At 40.5% G+C, this 18,420-nt stretch overlaps 1 protein-coding gene across 12 annotated transcripts in view; it reads left to right on the forward strand.

Annotated features, from left to right (window-relative positions):
• The first annotated feature begins 1,510 nt into the window (after positions 1-1,510).
• Positions 1,511-18,420, forward strand: part of CD44 (CD44 molecule (Indian blood group)) — a 52,173-nt gene continuing 35,263 nt past the window's right edge. For all 12 annotated transcript variants that reach the window (XM_059473465.1, XM_059473453.1, XM_059473461.1 and 9 more), the window contains exon 1: positions 1,511-1,691. In XM_059473465.1, coding sequence (XP_059329448.1) covers positions 1,625-1,691 — 67 coding nt within the window. In that variant the 5' untranslated portion in view covers positions 1,511-1,624. The remainder of the gene's footprint in view (positions 1,692-18,420) is intronic.

Here is an 18,420-nt window from a genome sequence, read left to right on the forward strand (position 1 = left end):
ACAATAAGGTATATAGGAGATTGCTTTTTAATTGCTTTTAAAGTAATTTCTTTTAAAAAAAGTAGCAATTTACTAAAGAAAATGTGTTTTATCCATTATTTCAAAGCTGCTAGCTTCATAATAAAAAGATTCCCTATGTGTAAAGGAAAGATTTTTACTTTAACTTTGTCCCATCAGATAGTCTAGACCTGTAGGAAAAGCCTGTTGGAACCTGCTGCTAAAAATTTGGCTGGTTGAGGAAAGGATAGCCAGCCATCTCTAAGTCAAAAGGCAAAAAAAGGGCAAAGTCCTGAAAACCTCTTAGTGTGACCTTCTTGTGCCTGTGGCTGGAGAGACTTGTCTGTACTTTTCCATTGTTTGTGCTAACGGAGGTTAAATTAATGAGAAACTTCTTTCAAGTGGGAAGATCGACAAACTGGTAATCTGATATAGGACTATTCCTTCCAGATTTGGCAAGGGAAACTGGAATCAGGGCATTTCTGGCTGTTGTTAAAGGTGAGAAGCGCTGGCTTTGGTGATCCCTGACCAGCCCCTCATGCCATGGCACAGGAACCACTGTTCCAATTCTCCAGCTCCAAAGAGAAGCCAGTGCGTGGAGACACCACGGGAAATCTCCGAGGCACACAAGAGACAAACCTTTTGCTTATCTGCAGAGGCCTTGGGGTTTTCACCAGGGGTTTCATGAAGAGACAAACAAAACCACACACTGCAATGAACATCTGTCCCTCAGGAACTGAGACCTTGTCTGAACCTCAAAGATCTCATACCTTTTCATCCTGTTTCTCTGCTTTCTGCATTGGGAATAGGAGGAAAAATTCCTTCTGTACCTTATGCCATCAACAGAATAAAGAATCAGCCTTAGTCCTCAGTATCACTCACTTCTGGCACTGGAATTATTCACTACTTTTTGCTAATTTATTATTCTTCTTGGAGCAGCTTGTGCAGAGTAGAATGGGCTGTGGGAAACTGAACAGCCTCGACTTACCTTCTGCATGATGTTATCCTCCAGCAGTGAGCAAAAACATTGCAGAAAGCTTCACTGCAGAGCAGGCATTTTACTTGCTCTTAACTGAACCACACAAAGAGAAAATGGTGAGATAGGAACAAATAAGCAAAATATTTTTGGGAAATATCTAGGCTGTTACAGATGCTTTACCAGGGTTTAGAAACTCTAGTGCTTTTATGTTCACTTGGTTTGCAATAATGAAGATATTTTAAAATGCAGGATGAAAAGCTTATAACAAACAGTGCATTTCTGAGAGAACTCAGGAGAGATTACACAATTTTTCCTACAAGCACACTAAGTATAACTTTTGACTAGACTAGTGTAAGAAGAGAAGGTTTAGTGGCTCTTTAAAACTCAAGTGTGCCTGCTTAGTCAGTCCCAGCTCTCCTTCCACTCCCCCTTCTTCTGCTGCTGGGTAACTTTTGTTGCAATATGGGTGTGACTTTTGATGGAGCTTCCCCCTCCCAGTTATGTCATTACTTCAGTTCCTTTGAATCAGAATAAAAAGTGCAGCAAACTTCAGACTCATTGACTGCAGGCTTAACAAGCGTCAGGGCTGTTCTTCTTTCTGCAGCTTCCAAGGATCTCTGGATTTTGCAAAACAGTTCCAAGAAAACAATGGCCAACTTCTCCTTATGGACAGTTTTTGGATTATGTTTGCTGAAGCTCTGTCTAGCAGAAACAGGTAAGATTTTATGAATGAAAATGCTTATGATTGTTAAGTTAATGCTTCAGACAGCAAGTGTGCTTCTGCTAGACAGCGAACAGCTTTCTTGCAACTTTTATTTTTCAAGTGTTATCAGAGATGTTTCAGACGTGTAATCTCATTTGTGCTGCTCTGTACAATCACGGAAGGCTGTGTATTGCTTGTAAAGGGCAATTCCAAATCTGTAAAAAGTGAATTGCAGAACATTAAAGAATGAAGTTTAAACAGGAACAGAAGTACATTAGGGAATTCAGAATGGCTCTGGTGAAGCTCAGTTTGACAATGTGACTGCTGTTCCAAACGCAGTTTGCTCTCCCTGCTCCCCTCCGGACTGCAGCGAAAAGGGGGTGGAAGGAAGGGGGTGAGCCCCCCCAGCTTACAGCTGCACTCTGGAGTTTACATCAGCTGAACCAACAGCTGAAACAAACTGCATTTGGGCACAGCCTTGCTGAACAGGAGAAAAAACTGCAGGGATCGCTGCTGAAATTTGGAGAGTTTTTATGCCCAGCATGCTTCCTTCTGACTTTTCTAAGGTCTCTCTGGGGCTGACTGATGAGCTTTTGGAACAAAGGGGGTTAGAAGTGACAAAGTTCAGTTGTGTATCACTTACCTTCCTGCAGCTTGGTTATCTGCTTCAAATATTTGTATTTAAGAATCTAAGGTTAATACAGTGGAAAAAAAGTAATTTATGTCCGAAGTGAATAAAAAAAGCTTTTGAAACTTTACATGGTGGAGGCTCAACCATGTTTTAGGGGAATGATCATACTTTCAGCAGACTCACTGTGACTGCAACTGCCCCGAGGCATTTTGTGGTTAGGAATAACAGTTGTGCTTCTATATTGTTTTTGTACTCATCAGTCCCAGAGTCTAACAAAATGCATTTTTCATGGCCATTGTCACCCAAGGGCTGTGTGTATAGTAAATATGTGTCTCATTTGCTTGAGCAGCAGGGGATACTTCTGTTAATGGTTGCAGCTCTGCCAGGCTGGGAATGGGTGTGTCAGGGGGAACAAGTTCCCAGTGCTTCTGTGATAGCTGAAGCAGTCTCGTAGCTTTTCTGTCTAAAATCCTGTGCCCGTTGTACCAAAATGCTCTTGCTAAGATCAGGTACATAGACAAAGCCTTAAGAGAAAGGACAGGGCTACTGCAGGCAAGTAAGGTATGTCTAAGATGTGTTAAATCCTTGGCAGTCCACGTCTGTGCACTGTGTAAATATTATAACTGCTCGACTGATTTTGACTCCTGTGAGCTGCCTGGGGTGTCCTAAAGGGCAGGGTCTGCCCTGCCTCTGGGAGTGATGTGTTTTCACAGTGAGACAGAAAGCCCCATTATTGAGCCCTCGGCATGGTTACCAAAAGTGTGTCAAACTTCACATATGCCCTCCAGGGAAGTTTCTTTACTGGCTTAGTAAGGTATTAGAATATAGCTACAGTATATTTGAGTTGGTGTACAGTACATTCCAGCATGACTTTGTAGTCAGTAATGATTTCAAAACAGCAGTTGATGCTGTTTTCTATTTTTAACGGGTGATTTTGCTATGTATCATAGACTGATGGCTATTGCTGTTGGGAAACTCCTGAACTGGAATTTTAATTCTTTTAGTACAGAATTTTATGGAATAAAAGAGGACCTGGAATTACTCTTAATCTGATTTCAGAAGGAAAAATGAGATACAGAGAAAGCTGAAAAACTTACTCATCCTGATTTCTGTGGTGTTGTGTCTATACTGTCACTGATACGTTTCTCACTCTTGGTGTTGACATCACTTGTCTAAGGAGTCTGGATCCTGGAGGATATAGATGCTGTCATCTTGGTTAATGATGTTTTCAGAGGAGATTTTCCCATGCAAGCATCATGTATTTGTAGAAATATTTTTCTCAAAGTTTTCCTTGATTAACACAAAGCAAGTCCTAGAATTTTGACCCCCAAATTTGGAAGAAACTGGAAGAGAAGTAGTAGTGGTAAGGATGAAATGGAAGGAGGCAGAATGAGTCTGTCTGTGGGAGGAAGGAGCTTGCGTGTTAGCTCTGGAGAGGTTGCCAGAGCCCATTCCCAAGGTAAGGCTCTGAGACAGGGCTCCTGCAGCTCCTGAGCAGTCACAAAGGAAGAGACCTGCCTGGCCCTTGATTTGCATATCTATCCTGTAAATTTGTAAATAAAGCAGTTTGAAGAAGCTCTTTGTGCTAGATTATTTTCACTCAGTCCTTACGGTGTGTATCTTGGCAGTTTCCCAAAGCTGCAAAGTAACTAGACTTTATTAAGAGTTCGCTTGAACTTTCCATCATTGTTTAGTGGAAGGGTTCTGGAGCTGTCCTGGAAACATTGGCACACACAGAGCTAAGAAAGCATGGCAGGGGATTGTTTTGCAGTCTTTGGAGAAATGCTTGAAGATTCTTTAGGTACTGGTGTTCTCCACAATGAAGAGCCATTACCTTGAAAATAGGAAGTCAGAGAAAGGCTTAATGAGGACAGATAGCATTGTACAATTGAGGAAGAACTTTTTAAAGTAAATGCTTTTAAAACCACTGGTAGCCTTAGCCAAGGTTAAACAAAATGTTCATCCATATGTGATGTATCTTTCATTCCTGAAGAGTTCCCATGACTTTTATAGGCTTGAATTGAAGATAGCGTGAATATTGCAGTTATTCATCTATCCCCTGAACAGGCATGAGGTTTGACTGTATCAAGAACGTGCCAGGAGTCGGAGACATCACGACATGCTGATAGACAGATAAACACCAGAGAGAATCATGAGCTCATTACTCCTAAAATACCTGTTGAAAAGATGTGATAATATTTGATAGTACTAGTTCTGAATTTAGTTGACTGGTAGTAAAACACATTGTACAGAAGCAGAGATAAACCAATGTAGAGTTCCTTTATAAGAAGAGGGTAAATCAGTTAAGGAATTTAAAAGTTTTTGATGTTCCAAATGCTGTCAAAAGGCTTCTCCATCTGCTTTCTGGTCTTCTTGCATCACATTTTTGTTCCAGAACTAAGGGGTGAGTGTTTGAAAATACAGTCAATATGGAAGATGATAATTCTCCCCTTCATATATCACTGTTTGGTCTTTTATTTTAAAGAGAATACTATGTGAGAGAGCAAGTGAAGGAGTTCTGCAAAACTCGCCTATAAAGTTGGGTTTTCCAGGACCAAGGCTAAATGTACACAGTTATTTGTGAAATATAAGTTCACAGAGAGGATAATTGTGAAACAAACATGACCCATCACAGTAATCTTGGAAAACAATGCAACATTGCATTGGAACAATTAATGGTGTCCCAAACACACCATATTTTAGAATCAGCTGGCATCTGGGAGCATGATGATTCAACTTGTCAGCATTAAGTTGAATTCTTAAAATAGAGAAATGGAAGCTTCCAACTTGCTAGAAAGCAGAACACATCCACAGTCTAGTTTGTCCTTTGCCTTTACCTGTCAGGGTTTCTGTGTGATAAACCTGGTGGTTTGGACCATTCTCTGTGTGTTATCCACGATATCTGTGGGCGGGAAGCCAGTTTGGTGTAGCTGCTGGTCATTTTCCAGGAGTCCATCATCTCTTAACAGACAGCCATCTCTCCCTCCCAGAGAGGCAATAATAATTTCAAAGCTATCAGACACTGTAATCATCAGTGGCCATGCTGTGTGCTGCTAATAGCAGTGGCAGAGAGGGCTGTGTCGGTGCTGTGTGTTTATCATTTCCTCCCCCAGGGCTCAGCAGCAATATCAGTAGCAGCTGGCTGTGATTTCCCTCCCCTGCCGCGGCTGCGGAGCTGCCCCCGCCCAAGGACGGCAGAGCAGCTCATGCTATGAATGAGTCTGCAGGCAGAAATGTGAAGTGGCAGCTGAGGAAAAGAGGGGTTTTCCTTGGAGAATCTTTCCAGTCAGAAAGTTCAGCTAATTGCAATTTGAAGTTCAAACCTCCGTGACTGTTTCCTGCCTAACGAAACCTGCAGTCATTTTTTGAGTCTGTGCTTTCAATTAGGAACATAATTGAACTTTCTTTTGTAAGCAATGGCTTTGGGACTTTCCAGTTCCTCTACGCTGGCAACTTTATATAATGCAGCTGTCTTATTTTGGTACAATAACCTTCAATTCTCATATTGTGAAACCCCAAACAAGAAAAAAAAACAAAAACCCTAAAAGGAGTTGGAGAATTATCTACAATTTTATCCGTTAAAAACATGAAAGCATAAGCAGGGCATGCTAATTCAAAGTAAAAATTGCAGAGAAGACCCGAATTCTATTTACATTTGGAGTTTGAAATATACTTTGCTTCACTTTTTTTTTTTCTCTTTTCTATTGATGATTGATATAGTTTAGTAGCTGGAAACTCTTAAGAGACTGTGTTGTGTCTTAAAAAAAAAAAAGAAAAAATGCCAGACATGCAGCAGCTGTGTTAAAACTTCATCTCTCTGCTAATGATACTGTTCCAAAAGCAGTGTAAGAGGGTTGTAAAAGAGATTGCCAGGGTACATACTGTCAGCTGCCTAGGAAAAGGGCATTAGGCTGCAATCCTCAACTTCAGAATTAATGTTTTACCAAATACCTGCTTTCATAAATGAGATGCTGCCTCTGACAGAACGTGTAATAGTAAAAAAAAAACCTGCCATGGCATAGCTTTTGTTAATTATGTATGTCTCACAGTGACAGCATGTTAGCAAAACAGGTTCTCAGAAGTACATTTCCCTAGGGGGCTTTTTTATTGTTATTTTTGTTAATGGATAGGTGTCTGTAAAGAAGCAGGGTGTGGTGTGTGTGGGTAGCTGTAATGAATAGTTCCTTGCAGGTTTCCCATAGAGAAGTGAGAGGTTAGCTGGAGCTCAGTGGACGTTTTGTGGGCACCCAGACCCCCGTGAGCAGATGTGGGGCAGTGCCCAGGCAGCAAGCAGGCTGCTGGCCAAAAAGCTGGGGTGTAAAAGCTGAGCAGCACCTGGAGCTGGCAGCCTCTCCTTGGGAGCACGGCTTGGGAGGTGTATCAGCGAGGGATGGATGGTGCGTGCCAGGGCAGCGAGGCTGCGGCTGCGTGCAGGCCGAGCTCTGAGCCCACATGCCCACACACACCGGGCCGAACAGGCTGCCTGTGCTCCTCCTGCAGCGTGCAAATGCAGCAGCTCAGCCGAGCAGCAGGGCTGGCTCTCATGGCAGCTTTACCTGCTCTTTGTCATCGGCCAGCTCGCATCTCTGAGACAGTGTCCCTGTCTCGGACTGAGGAGGTGAGGGAGTGACACAGCATGTCACTGCTAAGGACAGCCAGGTCTTCCCAGCTCCGTCCTGGTGCCCTGGATAAAGCTTCTGCGCAAGGAAGATGGAGTAGTTAACCAGGCAGGTTCAAGGGAAAGTAGTGTTTGCCAATTATAAGGAAACATGATCCATTCATAATAGAGACACTGAGGGTGCGGCCTGAACGCATCTTTCACTCACTTCCTTATTTTTCCTCCTCCTGCTTGATTAGGTGTCCTTCATTATTTACACATCCTTTCCCTTTTCCCTCATTTACACAGGTGTGTAAATGTAGAAAAAAAAGCTTCTTTTGCTAATGAGTCTTCATATTTATGAATGTAGGGCTTTGTTCTCTGTTCCTGTATGTTGTTTATATATGAATTTGACATATAGGAACCCTTAGAATATGGAAGTGAAATAATATGTATTTTATTTTAATCAATTTCACCAGTAGCAGTGCTGTAAAAATCAGATAAAACTGTATTGCTCTGACAGTTTTATCCTGTTTACTTGTGTGTTTGCTATCTATATATGCACTAAGGATTGGCAGCTTTTTAGAGTTCAATAGCAATTGTTTCCTGTTAGACAACAGCAAATGCAAAGTAGAGTTTCCTTAAAGAATTCTTATTCCGTGCTTATCTTTTTATGATTAGTGATGTTTGAAGCTGTTTGCCAAGTGAGAACTGACTTACATCTTTTGCCCTGCTGTCAGAATGAACACTTCTTTAGGTTCGAGAACTTGAAAATTTATTTAATACTTAGCTGAAGTTTAATTTAAATTTAAAACTTAATTTAAAACTTGACTAAATTTAGTCAAGTTTTGCTCGTGTTTGAAGCAATACTTCCTAGTGATAAATATCAACTGTCCTATTGAGATTTTGGAGGTATTCCTACTTAAACTTGATGCTCTGGCAAGGCTGTAGGGCTGGAGTGTGCAGTGACTTTGGAAGCTTGGTATTAACAAAATACCACTCTTCCATTGCACTAGTCAGAGTAAACTTTGTCTTGTGAGGAGCACAGTTTCTCCTAGCACAGAAAATAAAAATGTCCTCCTTGAGACTGGGTATTGAGCTCTAAACTTTTAAACTCCTCTTTTCCACAGTGTAACCAAATTATTTTATAGCCTACTGAGAAGAGATACTTGGTGGTTCCAGTTCACCACTGAGTGGGCACAGCTAAGGTTTTAGAGAAGCATTTATCCCCTTGACAATTCTTGTATTAAAACCAGTAACGGCCAGACATTTTGAGCATGTGAGACACATTCCCATGGTGACTGCCTAGAGAAAAGTTTCTTTCCTGCATTTATGGCTTGCCTCAGTAAAACCCTGGATCCATTTGCTCCCTGTTGTGGTATAAAATATTACAGAGCGCTTCTAAGAGTGTCTGTGATGAATTTTGTGTCTGGTGATATTTCTACAAGATCAGTTCTATTCACTATCTATCTTTTTTTTCTCCTTTTATTCTTATGGCTTAATTTCCTGGATGCTTTTTAGGTGGGAAGAGATTACAGTAGTTTTGTTTTATTTTCTCAACATACTCTTGACCTGCCAAGTCTCACACATAATCCAGTAGTGATATTGTTTGTGCTCACACTGGACAGAGAATAGCAATATCTGGTTTTTTTTAAACAGCGAAGCTGGGGCAATCTTAGAGCATCATGGAAGAGTAAGATCAGCACAGTTTTTCAGGTGATTTTCAAGGGCATCTCTAGGCATATACACTAGACAGTGTTATTTGTCTCTGTGGGTTTATGTGGATTAGAAAAAGCCCAGTTGTCCAGTTTTCCAGGAGGAGACATATTCTGTGAGTAGGAGATTGTTAAGACCAATGACTAAATCTGAATTTGCTTTCTGGTAATGCTTTGATGGGAGCTTATTTTAATTTAGGTAGTACATATAACAGGTATTTGTGTTTCTTTCTGGAGCTGGAGATAATTTTTCTTCTTCTTTTATATTTCGTAACAACTCCTATTACTTATATATATGCCAGTGGGGACCCTAACTATTGTACATTAGTGCAGTATAAATAATATATTGCTTAAAGAATAGTGCAAGACTGGTAAGATGTTTCTACAGTGCCCTTAAAGAACAGTAGAATTTCTATCCAAAATTTTTGCAAATGAATAAACTCTTTAATTAACTTCTCTTGCTGAGAAAAGGAGGAAAAACTTAAAAAAGCTCTCTATGCCTGACTAGGATACCCTTCAAAATAAAATATAAACAGTGTTATTTGCTTCAATTTCTTCTGTGTTATCACAAGCCCCTTAAAACATAGCCACAGCACTGAAAGTCTTGGGCGCAGCAAGGTTTTTATTCATTAATAACCTACAAAAGTATTTATTGATAACGTTTACTTAATACACATCCACATCTTCAAAGCTCAAGGTAGACATTAGTCACAAAAATAAGTGGTCTCTCCTCAGTATGTCCTACAGTACCTTAAACATTCAAACATTTCAACACCAGCACATGTCTGAGATGTATTCCATATCACTTCGGAAGTAGATGGTGTCTCTGTTGAAATTTAGTTCTTTTTTTTTCCTTCCATTGTGCAGAGTTTACGTAAATATTACAACATTTGGTCAAGAGGGAGTTACCTTATCTGGTGGATTCCATCAACACCTTCAGCAGAGCTGGAGTCAGGCTGGATGTATGTAAATTACCCTAGAACTTCGAATTTGAAGTCTAGGTATAGTGGTATTTAACAGAGAAATAATATTCCCAACTAATGAGAAAGAAGTGAACTGACAAACATGCTGCCTGCAGAAAATACTGATTTGTGATTTTTGTAGCCCATGGGAAGTCAGTGTTTTTATCCCTACCTCACAGGCAGGACAACAGAGAGACAGAAATATAGCTGTAAATAGAACATCTTCTCCAAAGCCCCAGCCCCTTGTCCCATCAACAAGATCAGTGCCTCTCTTGCCTCAGTTTCAGAAAGCAGCTATCATTTCACATACAGGGCGATTTCAGATGAAAGAAGCATTATGATTAATTGTAAGAAAAACGTTCTTGTGCAAATATTATTCTACTGGATAGGAAGTGAACAAGAACACAGAGGACCAGAGCATTCTCTGAAAACTGTTACTGTAAAAATAGGAAACTCTCTTCAGTTACTGTTTGGCAATCCATCACTGAGTCTGGTTGTGCAATCCTTCCTTCTGCCAAGCAGTATGTGTGAGAAAATACCCCTTATGAGTAAGAGTAAGTGTTTTCCTAATTTTTCAATCACCCATACTGATGCCTTAAGTTTTAGCTTTCATGTTTTGCAGATTCTGTACTGCATTACTGTATAACTCTGAACTTCATATGAAGTGTTAGCAAGTTCTTCTGACAGTTTTGTCAGACAAAATAATCTGTTTTCCAAGGAGAGCCAAGGACACCATTACAGCTTCAGGCCCCAAAAGCATAAATAGCAGTGAACTGAGGAGAGCAGTGAACTGAGAGTCTGGAAGGATGGAACTTCATAACCTGAAGCAGTAATTGAACAATTAACTCCAATATGTAAATGGACCAAAACCTATAGAAGTGCAAAAACTCATGACCCATTGTCTGTCTTGGGTGTAGCCACAGAAGGGCTCTTGTAGTGCCCAAGGTGTATCCTTTGAAGGCCTTTTAATAAATACCTACTTTATTCCTTTAAATACCTTATTCCTTTAACACTGTCTAGCCTCTACTCTAGGTAGCCTCTAAAGGCATCAATACAACCCCTTTTTTGTAGACCTACACTGAATTTCTTAATAGTATAAGTCTTCTGTCTGACTTTATTACTCATAGTGGTCAGGTCATGCCATTTTATCAACACAGTCACAATCACATCAGTGTTGACTCACAGGAATGGCAAGGCAATGTATTGACACCTTTTTTCCACCCCTGATGTGATACAAATATATCCACAGTGATAGTCATGGCAACATGACTAATTGAAATTTATCTTTTACTTTTTAACTTACTGGTTTTGGTATCTTGAATTGATTTCTATATTGGGAAATAACCCGATGTCTCCCACCCATCCAGAGAAAGTAGTTCTATGAGTCAGGTCATTCAGCAGTTTGTTATAGCAAGGTGTTTCTAAGACATGTTTTTGGGCTGTTCAGGGAAGACAAGAGGATCTATGCACAGTGATTGGTAGCAAATCACCTGGAAAAGTTGTTTCTCACTGCATCACCTACTTCTGCTGTTCCTAAGACATCACAGAACCACAGTATGGCTTGGGTTGGAAGGGACTTTAGGGATTACCTCGTTCCAGCCCCTGCCATGGACAGAGATGCCACCCTCTAAATGAGGTTGCTCAGGGCTCCATCTAAACTTGTCTTGAATGCTCCCAGGGGTGGAGCTTCTCTGGGCAACCTGTTCCAGTGCCTCCTACCCTCACAATAAGGAACTTGTTCCTAACATCAAATCTGAATCTTTTCTCTTTTAGTTTAAAACTGTTCCCCCTTGTTCTATTGCCATCTGCCTGTACAAAAATTCTCCCTCTTTTTAAAAAAACCCTTTTAAGTACTGCAAGGCCATAGTGAAGCCTCCTCAGTGCCTTCTCTTCTCTAGGTTGAAGAGTCCCAGCTCTCTCAGCCTCTCTTTGTAGCAGATGTGCTCCAGCCCTCCAGTCATTTTAATGACTCTATCTGGACTTGCTCTGAAAGGTCCATGTCCTTATGCTGGGGACTCCAGAGCTGGATGCAGCACTCCAGGTGGAGTTTTACAAGGGCAGAGTAGAGGGAAAGAATCACTTCTTTGCCCTGCTGGCCATGTTCCCTTGGATGCAGCTCAGGATGCTGTTGGCTTTTTGGGCTGGGAGCATACACAGATGGCTCGTGTCCAGCTTTTCATCCATGACAAATCCCAAGTTTTTCTCATCAGGACTGCTCTCAATGAGTTTTTCTCCTAGCCTGTACTCTTAGGGAAACAATGATGCTTCACTGTTTGAGGGTGATTCCATGCATGCAAAAGTGTATTGCCTTTATGTATCTCCACTGCCTAAATATATGTAGGATTTAATGTAGTATTTGAAGTCACAGAATATCAAGGCCCCACTGCCAGTGCTTCTTTCCCATTCTTCCCTCAAGCAAGAAAATCTTCACTGCCTGCCATGAATTGTTAAATTTAAATAAACTTTTTTTTTAATAGGAAAAAATATCACTATTCCCACCATATTTGTGATAGCAATAGCATTGTGTACATCTTAATGCTTATTGCAAACTCTGGTTATTAAATGTGCCTTTTTATGAAACCAGTTCAAAAAGATTCATAACTAAGACTATAAGAATTATTAAAGAAATCTAACTGCTCATGTAGCTTAGTGTATGAATAACCTGCATACATCTTAGTAAAGTTACTTGATAGTCAGAATTTTCAGTATAAATCTCAAGATTCTTGAATCCCTAGTAAATGCATGGGTAGACCCACAAAGACTCCATTAAATGGAAATATTTCGCCACCAAAAATTCCAGGAGAAGTTGCCTGCTGGCCTAGGCAATCTGGTTACAGACTACGGGATCCCTGTCATGCTTGTATTAGGGGAAAAACAAGGGGAGTAGTGGATGTGAAAATATTCTGTTCCATCATCAGAAGCTTGCATAAGAACTTTCCCTTTGACTTCTACGGATCATTCCTACACTGTGGGGCATATTCTGAGCAGCCTTCCTTTCTTTGGTATGTCTATCAGAGTAATGTTATCTTTGTTTTAACTGGCTGGCTTTCAGAGGTTTTGAAAAGATTCCCGAGGTTCCTTTCTTTGATTGGACAAGTGACAGAGCAGTGAATAGGAGTAAGGTCCTCTGGGCTCCAGACTGGGGATCTGCCCGCTGAGTCTCTGTGTGTGTGTCAACTGCTTTTATCCCAAATAACTAAATCGGTCTAACAGTGAAAATCAGACTCCGGCTATTATTCTCCAGCTTTGTTTCATGTGTTTCTTCACCTGGGTTGCATGGAACTGATCCCAACTGATTCTCCTCACAGCCCTTGTTACTCATCCTTTGGGGTTAGACTGCTCACTGTACAGCCTGGAGCTCTCCTGGTATCGGCAATGTTGATTATGTTTTCATCATTTCGAGGGGGCATATCAGATAACTAATTGCAGACTATGATATCACTGCCTGCAACTTTTCCCCCGAGGTGCTGTGCAGCTGTACCACATCCTGCTGGAGTCTGAAAACTTTTAGCTCCCTATTGGGTGAGACTATTACAAAAAGACTAATATTAGTGTCAGCAGCAAGGAGGTTTATCATAAGTGATGACACCGTATCGGCTCACTCAGGATGTTTACCAGAGCAACAGTTGCCACGCAGATAAAGTATGATTGGAAGATGCATTAGCAGATTCTTTTCTTCCTACAGCAACTGCTGAGGACTGAGGCATATTTCTTGTACTTACTTGCATTTTGAGTAACTCTGGGAAGGCTTGATTTATTAATAGCACTACCCCCACACCCATTGTTTTAAAGCAGTAGCCAGGAGAGCTGTCAGTTAAGAGACTGGAGATTTTTGTCCATCATCAGACAGATACAGAGACAGTGACTGCATGATCCGTAGGCAGATTCATTAGGAGCAACAATTTAGAAGAAAGTCAGCAGCTTGAGCTTTGTCTCGCATCCCATTTCTGGTGTGCACTTCCAGAAGACAGAAATGCAAGGAATACTTGCTAATTTTTGTTGGAGAAAGGAGAACCTCCCACAGCACTGTATCCCACTCTGGCCCCTGTGCATACGTCCAGCCGCATTTCTTTTTCACTGCAGAGATCTGCCTCAGCCCACTTGGACCTCAAGGTTAGCATGGCTGTCTCATGGCTTTTCATGCAGTTAGCCGCACACAGGAAAGTGAGAAAGCTACACTCTTATTTGCTTTTCTAGAGTGAATTACTAGGTATCCAAATATAACTGGGTAGTAGGAACAGCTTGGGCACAACTTCAAAGAAAGTTCTGACTTTGCGCCTTTGGATCTATGGAGAGTCATCTTCACTTTTTTGTCACCACACCCAGCTACTAAGAATACGTTGTCTCTATTTATAGCAGGAATGACTTGCAAACATGCAGGTAAATCCCTTTTAAACTGTTTTCCTGGACATTGCTGTCTTTAAAAAGCCAGGTGTGCAGAGAATTTTTCCCTCCCTGAATATCACATAACTATTATGGATATAATTATGTGGCGTTTTTCTGTCCCATTACAATTTTCAAGGCTTAGAACATTTTTCTATGCCAAACTGAAATGAAAATATGACATTTTAAAGGATCCCTGAGGAAAACTTTTGTCTGGGTTCCTTAAACCATCTACATGTATTGCAGCCATGTAAACATTTAAACCTAACTTTCTTAAGTGATTTTATTTTATTTTGTGCAAATGAATTACTTTAATTTCAGAATTAAGGGTAATTTCATACTGGAAAACAAATTCCTTATTTTGCTTTATTTAAGTATCCACAAGGGATAATTTGAAAACTAAAAATAAGGTTTATTGCCACTAAATCTAGAAATGTATTTCCTATAAATCATTGTAGGTTTCACAGCTTGGCAATACTCCAAGGAAAGTATTTCATCGAATAACTCCCAAGAATCTGTGAAGACTTTCACTGTCACTATTTGGAGAATCCTGGCTTATGGTGCAAGTGGTCTATTTCTAGATTTGTTTCTTTGCTTTCTTTGGAGAGTACTGGTTGGCAGAACCAGAATATCGTAACTGGAGGAACACAAAACCAGCCACACTTAATGATGATATGTATGGCTTGATCCTTGGCACTTTTGTGTTGGGATGGTAAAGGACTGCTGGCTTCATTCACATGGATCTTGCAAATTTGACTTCTGAATTTTGATCAGTGTGTAGTCATCCCAGTTTTGAGTCCTATTTTCCCAGCACAGTTTTCCTTCCCTCATCAAGCCCCGAGGGATTCAAGTATAGGTGTGTTTTAATGATGTCGACACGTGTCTATTAGTGAGTGTGGCTGGGATTAATGAATCATTTCACATAACCTAGCAAACAGCTATCCAGTGGTTTTCATCACTGCCTTGGGCTTCAGTCCAACTTCTGACATAAAGGTAAAAGCCTCTGTATCCTGTTACAGTTGCCTGGGCTGCAAGTTGCTTGAGTGAACTTTTTTACTAATAGATTGAAAAAAAGGTAGAATACTCAGCAAATAATGCTTTCCAGGCCCATGTGTGTTGTAGTATATTAAGTAATCACTGAATAATAGTTTTTGTACATTTTAAGTTCTCACAGATGTCAAAATGGCAGTAATCAGACTTACGTAATATATACATTGACAAAATGTTTTGGATCCTGAAATGTTTTATGAATCCATCCCATATGAAATTTTGTATTCAGAGGCCATTTCCTCGAGTCAGATATAAAATATGCATTCTTATTTATCCATTCTTATTTAGCCATCTAATTGTTTCTTTCTTGAGAAACAATTAGAAAACCAGGCATAACTAGAGATAGGTCTGAACTGAGAGACAAGATCTGAATTGTCCAGATCTCCTCAGATTTTAGGACTCATGTGGCCCAGTTCATAGATTTGCTTGAAGAGGAATAGTAATGACTAGGATTTTCTTTTAAATATATTTTAATCTGTTTCCAGTATGTTACTTTTTGCTGCTTCATTGCTAGCATGCATTTAAAGCAGGTGATAATATTCATAATGCAGGTATCAGTGCTAAGCTGGTGGTGGTTCCTGTTCAGAAGTGTCAGTACAAAATTCAATAATCTGTGATTATAAGGAAACAATTACACATGTACATCTGCCTAGAGCTAGAAATCAGTTTAATAAATATAGAACATAGTTCTTACAGTAAATGTAAATCCTATATCTATTAAAACAAAGAGAATGAAAGCTATATGCGCTGTCAAACCTCTAGTTCTGTCCCTTTTGTCAGCCCCAGTTTAGCACATCCTGGTGAGCTATCAGTCATCTTGAACCACAAACTGAAAAGGAAAATCCCCACCAAAACATCCCCCTAACATTTCCTGGTTGCCATGCAGTTCAGCGTGCGGTTTTACCAAGAAGTCTGTTAGCATGTACGAGTCTTACACTGCTTTTGCTCCAGCGGGCAGGCTGTTTGCACATCCTCCACTTGCCTTGCTTTGATGTATCTCTGCAGCTGCTAAAAGATCTGCTGCTTTTTTGTTTTCTTTCCCTCCAATAAAAGACAGTTTGAGAATGAAACCCCCAGGTGGTGTCTTGAAAACAATGAAAACTGGGGAGTAGAGCATGAGGTGTCCATACAGTATACCAAAAATCTTCATGGAAAATTAATTCCAGTGGGAAGACTTAGCATGAATCATTGTTACTCATTATACATAAGGGTTGCAGAATCAGGGTGGAAGTGGAAATTGCACCTGGTTTCTTACAGTGACAGTTTCTAACAAGCCTCTCCTATTAATTATCAGGGTGTAACTCACACTTCTCTGACAGGACAATGCTCTTTAGTCTGTGTGAGGCGATTCCACCCCACCAGTGGGCTCTAGCTAGCAGATTGTCTGGGGAACCAAAGTTAGTGATTTGGCTGACAAGTATTGATTGAACCTGGTTTAGATGTGTGAATGAGGATAGCAGAGAAAGTTTTGCATGCAGCTGCTTGAGAGAGGGCGCCAGAAATCCCAGCAAGGATGGGGAGAAATGTAGAAGTTAATGCTTTCCATGCTTATAAAGCTCAGCACAGACAGAAGCACTTCATGGCTTTGGGTTGTGTCACCCAATCTCATGGTCTGGGTGAGATTGATGATTATGACTATTCAGATATTTTTCGTACCATTTGCCTTCTTCAAGGGCTATTATTAAGCAGCTCTAGCAAATCATGTGAATGAAGGAAAAAAGGGAGGATTGTGTCCTGTCAGTCCCCAAAGCCAGACAGTTCTAGGAGGAGGAAGGAGGGAAAGTTAGCGTGCTGTTGGTGATTTCACTGTGAGTCCACTCTGAGTCAGCCCCTTTGAAGATTCAAAAATGTTAAAAGGATCAGCAATAGTCAGTAATGTTAAATGAGTTTTACATTGCCTTGGCTCTTGGAACACAATAAAAATCCATCTTTTGCATAAGTGTGTTAGAGCCAGCTAAGTAACATCAATATAAAATTAATGGATTTGGCCTTCTTGCCCTATGGGAAAAGGTGAAATATGTGTTTTGATTTAAATTTTAGTCATGTTTCTTACTTAATTCAAAATTACTCTGTAAGCCTCAGGATGGGAAAAAAATGAAGGTATTCATTTAGTTTAGATCCCATCATTTGTTTTTGATGTGGTATTTATTGGTGTGATTAGAATTTTTTTTTGTTAATTCAGTTAAGGGTCCCTCTCCATTGTGTGAACGTTAAAATCTGAGACTATACAGTAAAAATGCTGTGTTCCCTGATAGCTCATTTTTAAAATGTGGTAATTACTGCCTTCAAAGAGTAGATGCTGAATTTACACAATTTGCTTAGACTGTGAAATTCTGTGTGAGTTTTGAGTACTGCTTTGGTCCTTTTTCCATACTCAGCTCTTCATGAACAGAGTGTCTCTGCTACAGCAGTGGTACTTTTGGAATAGTAGGCGTAGAAGATATCATCAAAGTGAAGACAGAGATGCTGTCTCAGCATTACTGTAGGACGCAGTGCCAACGAATTGGATGGCCTCAAACCCAGTTTTGAGAACTGGATTGCCACATTTTTGCCTGGGGTTTCCTGGACACCCACGTGATCTCCCATGCTGCGCAGGCAAGGCTTCCTGGGAGCGTGGCTGGGCGTTCTCCTGCAGCTGGGCAGCACACGTGCAGCCAGCCCGGTACCCCCAGCAGCGTCCTGGCGTGCAGGGTCCACTCAGGCTCAGCATTTCCATGGAAAACGTACACACGTGCAGGCATGCAGCCCACGTGTCGTTCCATTAAGCCTATCTGTGTGAGCAAGCCTACTTTTTTGAGCAGCAGAACTCTAAGTAATTGACTCTCTAAGCAGAATTCTGAGTATGATTGAATCTCAGAGTGGTAATAGAGCAAAAATTGTTATGTTTAAAACCAGGAGTGGGCTGAGGTTTGATGATAGCTAAATCAACTCTCTCTAAACAAAAGCAAGCTTCACTTTATAATTCAGTGAATCTAGGATTAACTGCAAACAAATGGAACCCAAAGCAAGTGTATGTGGTATCTGCTTTCACACTGAAAGCTTTTTAGAAATTAGCCTAAAATTATCAGAAAAGATGTTGATGCTCCAAGAAAATTTATCTCCAAAATCACTGAGCTTGTTACGTTAAAGTAATCAAGTACAGCTTTGTGATCTTATCCCCATATTTAACATTAAGTCCTGTGCCTCACAGAATGTGTTTTAGGAAGAGAGAATGAAGAAGGGAAAAGTAAAGAGAAACCTTTTTTCTTGTCTAGGTAATTTAATAGCTGCTTAATACAGCTACTGCCTGGACAACGTCCAGGACACTATCAGGCTTTGAATATGAAATATTTGGAGCCAAAGCAGAAGTCACTGGCATGGCAGATGTGAGAGCAGCTCCATCCTAGCAGTAGTCAAGGAGTGG

This window comes from Ammospiza nelsoni, chromosome 6 (assembly GCF_027579445.1).
Source record: "Ammospiza nelsoni isolate bAmmNel1 chromosome 6, bAmmNel1.pri, whole genome shotgun sequence".
Taxonomy (NCBI): Eukaryota; Metazoa; Chordata; class Aves; order Passeriformes; family Passerellidae; genus Ammospiza; species Ammospiza nelsoni.